The sequence below is a fragment of the Podarcis raffonei genome, chromosome 2, assembly GCF_027172205.1.
Source record: "Podarcis raffonei isolate rPodRaf1 chromosome 2, rPodRaf1.pri, whole genome shotgun sequence".
Classification (NCBI taxonomy): domain Eukaryota; kingdom Metazoa; phylum Chordata; class Lepidosauria; order Squamata; family Lacertidae; genus Podarcis; species Podarcis raffonei.
The window spans coordinates 6,200,796-6,208,576 of NC_070603.1; the positions used below are offsets into that span (position 1 = coordinate 6,200,796).

Here is a 7,781-nt window from a genome sequence, read left to right on the forward strand (position 1 = left end):
CCCTTATCTCTTCAAAATCTTTCAGTTTCACCTGATGTTCCACCTCGGTTAACAGCTCTCTATATGTCACCCTATTACTTCTCACATTTAATTTTTTCAAAGATATCACTTCTAATGGGGAAAGCCACCAAGGTGTTTTCTGTTCAAGTAATTTTTTATATTTTCCCCATACAGCAGATATGTCCAATCCATCGATCACAGGCCCGATTCCTGTTGCTCCCGGGCCCGAGGCAGCCCAAGAGAGCCTAACATGCTCTTCACCAGAAAGGCAACGGCTCCAAAGCCAACACGAAAGACACACATGCACAAGAAAGGCAGAAGGAGGAGCCAGTGTGAGGCAGGAGGCGGGAGCAGGGAGGAGGAAGACGGATTGAGGGTTGGCAATGGGAAGGCAGCAGCGGTGGATGGTGGAGCAATGTCGAGATGTTGTCCGATGTCAGTATTCCCTTTGGAGGCTTGCCAAGTTTGGAGGGTCTCTTCGCCGAGGGAGAGCCTGGAGGGTTCAGTGCCCCCAGCCCCCTCCCCCTAAAGAGGCGATTGATGGAGCAAAACAGTTTAATGTTGGAGCTCTCCTTCTCCTGCCAGCAAACGACAAATTAGTGAGATGGAAAGGACTCCTAATTACCCTTTGGAGTTGATTCCAAAGTAACATCACAGGAGGCAAACATGCCTTCCTAAGCGGGGGGGGGGGAGGCATTGCTAGGACATTGGCATGGCCCCTTCTCTTTGGTTCAGATCCGTCTGGTGCAATATGTGGTGCAATAATGGCAAAATAAGGCATACGATCTGTTGGCTGCTGATGCTGAGCTTGCACAATATTTATAGATGTAGATAGGCTGATACTGTTCCTCTTTATTAAGCTCTTCAGTTAATAAGCAGCTAGCTAGAGCTATTGTTTATACTTGTTTTAGCTTGCCTCTGCTGCAAGCAGCTCATTGCTTCGTTTCTCCTTCCCCTCAATAACACTGCGAGGGAGGCTAAATAGAGCAGTGAGCTTCATGGTGGAGCAGGGGTTGGGATTTGGTTTCTCCAAGGCTTGCTAGGTCCCTGTGTGCCCCACTCTTGCAAGCTTATTGCCTGCAGGTTTCAGCCATGTGGCTCTACCTGGCTGCCCTGCTGGGGCTTTACTTCCTTCGCCGATGGTACCAGGAGAGACAGACGGTGGAGAACCTGATGGAGAAATATGTCTTCATCACCGGTTGTTCCGCTGGCCTTGGGAACCACCTTGCCAGGCATCTGGATGCCCGGGGTCTGCGGGTGTTGGCAACCTGTACCACCCAGAAGGGGGCAGAGCAGCTGGACAAGGTCACCTCAGAGCGCTTGAAAACCACCGTTCTGGATGTCACCAGTACAGAGAGTGTGGCGGCAGCGACGGAGTGGGTGAAAGATCAAGTGGGGAAGAAAGGTAGTTTTTTGTTGTTTTGTTTCCATGCTCTGAATCAGGCCTGGCATTATCTGTATCATCATCTGCTTATCTTTATTCCACTTTCCCACAAAATGTAGCCAGAGCGACTCCCAATATATCAAAACGAAAATTATGACCATTTTAAAAAGTATTAGAAACAACTAAAATCAATAAGGCAGTGAATGGGGAAGGATTCCATGGGGTCACCTTAATTCAGCCTCTGTCAAGAGCTACTAGGATTGCCGAATAACCTGAAAGATTATTGCTTTATGCCTTTGACAGCAGCTTGTTCTGTGAAGTCACACAGTGAAACTTCATTTTGTATGAAGATACATGTTCCTATCTGATAATGTCTACAGATACAAGAGAGCATAATCAATGCTGCAAGATTTTAATCTTAATTAAAAAAATTAATTAATTTTTTTAAATTTAAATTTAAATTGGCAAGCAGTTGAAGAACCTCAAACTGATTAGCCAGTGCCTCTGGATGGATCAGGCCAGGGATTTTCTGTATCATCTGTATCTTTATTCCACTTTCCCACACAATGTCGCCAAAGTGACTCCAAATATATCAAATGAATGAGTAATATTCAAAAAACTTATTAGAAACAATTAATCCAAATATCAGTGAGTAAAAAAAAATTAAAAACTATGCAATCAGCTTAAATCAACCTCTATAAGAAGCTGATCTGAAAGACATTTGCTTTGTGCCTTTGACAGCAGCTTATTCTGTGACATCAGCAGGTGAAGCTCCTTGTGGGGTGAAGAGAAACATTGACACCTGATAATGTCCACTGATCAAGCTGCTCTTTAAAGCACATATATGAAAAGCCGTAAGTGATGGTACAAAATGGTAACTTTAACTGACAAGCAGGTGATGCTGGACTCTGAATTTTTCCTCCTAAGAGCAGCTGGGAGGAGCTGCAATCCACACCAGGAAAATGACTCAGGAGGAGGAGATATGTGCTGCCCTTTCTTCAGAAATGCTGCCTGATCCAATCTAACATTAATATAACTTCTCCACAGTGGCTGCTGAGACTGAGACAACAAGGGAGATTATTATACTATTGTTAATAAATGATATAAATAATTTATTAATGATACAAACCCCTCTTTCTTAGTTATTCCTCTCATCACCCACTCATAAACACCCTCTCAGTCTTCCATGCATGCTATATTCTACACGTATTATGTCTTATTAATTTTATAGCAAAATCCCTATAAAATCTCCTAACCAACCTGTGCATAACATAGGCCCAAACTACAGACTCCATTCTCTGACAGCATGCAGGGAAATCAGGTGGCTGCTGTGCAAATTGATGCCCAGGGCTATCCTCCACTTTAGTGCTGTGCTCATTTGACAGAGGGCAATGACGGAAGTTGCAAGAGTGTCTGTGAAGGGATCCTAAGCACTAAGTGAGCAAAAGATGTGTGGGATAGAAGCTAAGATGGGTGCCTTGACTTAACAGCGTCATCCTTGGCAGTGCATATAGTATTAATGGGAAATGTATCATTGTGTGTATCTGCGTGCACACAAACACACACAGACAGAGAGAGAGAGCGCTCACAAGAATGCAGATATACCCACATTTCCAAAGAATTGTGTATATCCCATTATTAAGGCTGGTGGGAACCTGGAACAATAAGAATAAGTTTTTCTTCTCACACAGGGCTCTGGGGTTTGGTGAACAATGCAGGCACTGGTGCCCCATCAGCTCCCAGTGAGTGGCTGACCAAAGATGGCGTTGCAAAGATGATCGGCGTCAACTTTCTTGGGATGATTGACATGACGCTACACTTGCTGCCCCTGGTGAGAAGAGCCAGAGGGAGGGTGGTCAACATGTCCAGTATGGCGGGACGACGGGCATGCTTTGCAGTACCCTATGCCGCATCCAAGTACGGCGTGGAAGCCTTCTCTGACATCCTGAGGTAAACATGATAGTTCTGTATCTTCCTCTTTCTCCTTGCTTTAGTGGGATGTCTGCTTCTCCAGCTAAGTTTCAAGCAGAGGACAGCAATGACTAAAGAGCAGGTGCTGGGACATGTGGACTGCACCAGAGCCTTACCAAGTAATCAGCAGGGGTTTGCACACCTAAGCCAGCTCTTTTTCTTGAGGAAACAATTTAATGTACCAGCAAGAGTTGTAAGCACCAACCTCCTGGTGGCTGCCTCTGAATATGCCTGATGCTGGGTCATGGACAATGCCCTGGTGCCTCAAGACAGAAGAAGGCAGGAAGATGCATTTCACCATATCTCCCTCTCTCCATTATTATTATTATTATTATTATTATTATTATTATTATTATTATTGGAAAGATGTTCTATTCCATGGAAGCCAAATCTTCCTTATTATTCTGGTTCAGTAACAAGACGTGTTTCTTGATTTTTCCTCCTCAATTCAGGCGAGAGATTCATCCTTTCGGGGTCCGAGTCAGCATTATTGAACCCGGTTGTTTCAAAACACCCATTCAGTCAAACATGATAGAGAGCTACAAGAATGCATGGAGCCAAGCCCCTTCTGACATCAAGGAAGCCTATGGGCAGCGCTACTTTGAGCGCAGTGAGTAGAAATGGGCGGGGGGAACAATTCAGTTTGGTTTGCAATGTGCGAAAGCCTGCAATTAAAGCATGTGCTAATAAGTCCCACTGTTGCAGTGGAACACACACACACACACACACACACAGAGAGAGAGAGAGAGAGAGAGAGAGAGAGAGAGAGAGACCCTGAGACCCACCAGGCTAAATTGCTGGTTTCCAAATCCCACCCATCAGTAAGATGTTGTTATGATTCCCAAGCTTTTTGACTACATTCCCCCTCCAATGGACACACTGACACATGTGTGTTTGTGTGTGTGTGTGTGTGTGTGTGTAATCTCCCCCCTCCCCCCCTTTAAAAACATACAAGGCTAAATTTTGTACACTGTACTGGCCAATATCCTAATTTTTTTTTTTACCATTTGCCCTTTCAGTGACTATTCAGTGCCCTTTCAGTGAAGTCTATTTACAATGCTGATTATATTTAGGGGTGGGGCCAGAACCTAGCTAATGTGACGCGTTCAGGTCTGTATCTGGAGAGATATGAAATCACACCCATTCCTATCCTGTCGTTTGATCTTTGATTCAATTTGGCATATATGATACATAAGGAGACACATAGAAGCGAGAGAGAGAGAGAGATGACCCTGGTGGGAGACCAGCCCAGCCAACACTGCACTTGTGGAGCAAAGGACCTTGGGCGGCTGGGGCCAGCAGGGTGCTGCTCTGGGCTCCTTCTTTACTGCACGGAAAGGGAAGCACAATCAGTTGTGGGAGATGGAGAGGAGACACAAAGAGACAGTTATACACACATAAGCACACACACGATCGAGTCCAGTGGAAAAAAGGGAAGAGATTACTGGGGGGGGGGGAGGGAGAAAGATGCACAGACACCCACACCAAAACAGTGTCCGCTACCCGCTTGATCCTGGGAGGCAGCTCTAAGAAAGGAGACCAGTTTATGCTTTTTTTTAAAGCCGCAGAGAGGGAGAACAGCCAGGTTGCCCCAGTGGCAGAGCTTCATGCTCCGGCACAGAGGGGGGAGGCGGAGAGCAGGTGGGGGCAGGCTGGGACAGGGCGCGTGTCCTGGGGGTGTGGCAGGGGGGAGCAGCCGTGACAGCACCCCACCGGGATCGCGCTACCTCTTCCTCTGCCAGTGGGTTGCCCGGGCCTGAACCCGTCGTATGGCAACCCTCACCTACATACAACCATCGAGCCCCACTTACTGACTGAATTGCATATTGACACTGTCTAATCGCCTGTTGCTAAAGATTTTTAATTATGGTGCTGGAGGAGACTCTTGAGAGTCCCATGGACTGCAAGAAGATCAAACCTATCCATTCTTAAGGAAGTCAGCCCTGAGTGCTCACTGGAAGGACAGATCCTGAAGCTGAGGCTCCAATACCTCATGAGAAGAGAAGACTCCCTGGAAAAGACCCTGATGTTGGGAAAGATGGAGGGCACAAGGAGAAGGGGATTACAGAGGATGAGATGGTTGGACAGTGTTCTCAAAGCTAGCAACATGAGTTTCACCAAACTGCGGGAGGCGGTGGAGGACAGGAGTGCCTGGCATGCTCTGGTCCATGGGGCCACGAAGAGTCGGACACAACTAAACAACAACAATCAGCTGCTGCTAAAGGTTCTGTCTTAAAGCAAGAGAATATGTTCCCGATGCCCCTCCTTAGATTTAGACCTCCTAGGCAGAGAAATCCAGAAGCTAACATATCCTTTCAGAACCCAAAATATTTAGGTTATCTCCTGTGAAGTTATAGGGCAGCACACAAATTAAATAAATAAATAAATGCAGAAATAAATGCATATATATTTTTGTACCACTAACTTTTCTCTTGTTTCCTATATCACAGGTCTCAAATTAATGAAATTCTTCTCCTTCACCGGCAGCAGCAACTTGCAACCGGTCACTGACTCTATAGAACATGCCCTGACATCCTGCTCCCCTCGCATCCGCTACTGTCCAGGATGGGATGCCAAACTCTTATACGTTCCTCTCTCTTACTTGCCAGACTCCATTTTTGACTTCCTGTGGAGATGCATTTGGCCCAAACCAGCACAAGCCATGTAGAATATTCTGAAGAAACATGTCAGTTCTCCAAATGAACCAAGGAAGTCTTTGCACTATTAATGATGTTCCGTTGTTTCTCTTTTCTGAAGTTCTAAACCAGTGGTTCTGATACTTTTCTTCCCACGGACCACTTGAGAATTGCTGAAGGTCTTGCTGGACCACTCAATCATTTTGCTACCCGTTGCAGCAAGTGCAATGTGCCATGGTAGGGTGCTCAGCGATTTTTAATTGTAGTTTATTTCTACTTTTATATCTTTATATATACAATGTATTTTATCGCATTACAATTGGAATTCTAGAGTAGAAGTCTATTAAAATATTTATCTGTTGCAATGTAATGTCCTACTCAGTAAGCATTTCTCTCACACCACACAGATGCACCACTGAAAAACTGGTTTGATGTGGCATTTGGCCAATAGTTCCAGTAAACAAATTAATACCTTTGGTCGATCCCCAAAGTACACAGAGTTAAAGGCAGGATCATGATATTATCTCAGGGTTAACCTCAGTGTCCCAATGACTTTCTCATGAATGAGTTTGGCTGCAAGGCAGTGGAGGTTGAGAACCAGACTTTTCCTTCTCCAGCACTGGCTACCTTCCCTTTTGGAAATGTGTGGGGCCCTGTCTCAGTTCGGGCAGCAACAAGCAGGGTTGCCCAGAGTCCTCTGGGTTTGGGGGAAGAAAGTCACTGGGGAAGTAATATGTCTTTGTTTAGCTCCATGAGTAAGGAAAAGAGGGTGGGGGATTCTGAGCACCATGTGGGTGGGGTGGGCCCAGGGATTCTGAAGGAAGTGTGGGATATAAAGCTGTCAGTCTAGTCCAACATTCCAAGACGACTAACTGCCTCTATGTGGCAGGTAGTTTTGTCAGTTGGTCAGATGGTTGGTTGCTGCTAGGAGTTTTAACTGGTAACTGCTCGGTTGCAGTCTTCTCATGATTCACTACTATCTAGTATATAGTTTATCTGTTATGTAACCTAAACCTGCCTTCAGGAACCACTCTGTCAACCTGAATGAATCTGAAAGTAAAGTAGTTTATGTTAATATGATTCAGATTCATATGTGTTTTCTTTAAGAGGGACAGAAAGGGATTATCAACTAGGAAGGTATAATTATTGATAGGACTCAAATGAGTTAGCAACCCGCTTGTCGCTGCATATACTCCAACACGGGATCGTTTAAACACTTCCACAGGAAGTGCCCCCAGATAAAGCCTGGTGGCAAGATTTTGAGTTGGAATATGGGGCAGGAGATGTCCAGGGAAGAGATTGCCCATGTGCCAGAGAGGAAGCAGCTGGGATCCTGTGTTTCAAGCAGCTGGAGAAATTGTCTGGGGGTGTGAGACTGGAGGCCCTGACCCACAATCCAGAAGGAAGGGGGGCAGAGGACTGGACCCAACATGGACTGAGAACTGTGTTCGATATACTCAAGGGGAAGAAGAAGAAGAGGAGGAAGAGGAGGAGGAGTTTGGATTCAATATCCCACTTTATCACTACCTGAAGGAGTCTCAAAGCGGCTAACATTCTCCTTTCCCCTTCTCCCCCACAACAAACACTCTGTGAGGTGAGTGGGGCTGAGAGACTTCAAAGAAATGTGACTAGCCCAAGGTCACCCAGCAGCTGCATGTGGAGGAGCGGAGACGCGAACCCGGTTCACCAGATTACGAGTCCACCGCTCTTAACCACTACAGCACACTGGCTCTCCCAAAATTCTGGGAAAACCTAGGCAGGCTGCCACAAAGCGGGGGGAGAGAGGTGAA

The 7,781-nt window shown here is 45.9% G+C and overlaps 1 protein-coding gene across 1 annotated transcript; it reads left to right on the forward strand.

The window, feature by feature from the left end:
• Nucleotides 1–1,083: 1,083 nt before the first annotated feature.
• On the forward strand, nucleotides 1,084–6,601 carry LOC128405345 (17-beta-hydroxysteroid dehydrogenase type 6-like). Its single transcript, XM_053371876.1, has 4 exons — nucleotides 1,084–1,405; nucleotides 3,076–3,334; nucleotides 3,808–3,965; nucleotides 5,806–6,601. Exons 1-4 carry the CDS (start codon nucleotides 1,093–1,095, stop codon nucleotides 6,021–6,023), a joined length of 948 nt encoding a protein of 315 aa, XP_053227851.1. The 5' UTR covers nucleotides 1,084–1,092; the 3' UTR covers nucleotides 6,024–6,601.
• Nucleotides 6,602–7,781: the final 1,180 nt, after the last annotated feature.

Bases quoted from the DNA above. Each gene is read 5' to 3' on its own strand.
- LOC128405345 (XM_053371876.1), top strand. From the start codon at position 1,093: ATGTGGCTCTACCTGGCTGCCCTGCTGGGGCTTTACTTCCTTCGCCGA. The intron at 3,335-3,807 runs GTAAACATGATA...TCCTCAATTCAG, and splicing joins GCCTTCTCTGACATCCTGAG to GCGAGAGATTCATCCTTTCG. The intron at 3,966-5,805 runs GTGAGTAGAAAT...CCTATATCACAG, and splicing joins GCAGCGCTACTTTGAGCGCA to GTCTCAAATTAATGAAATTC.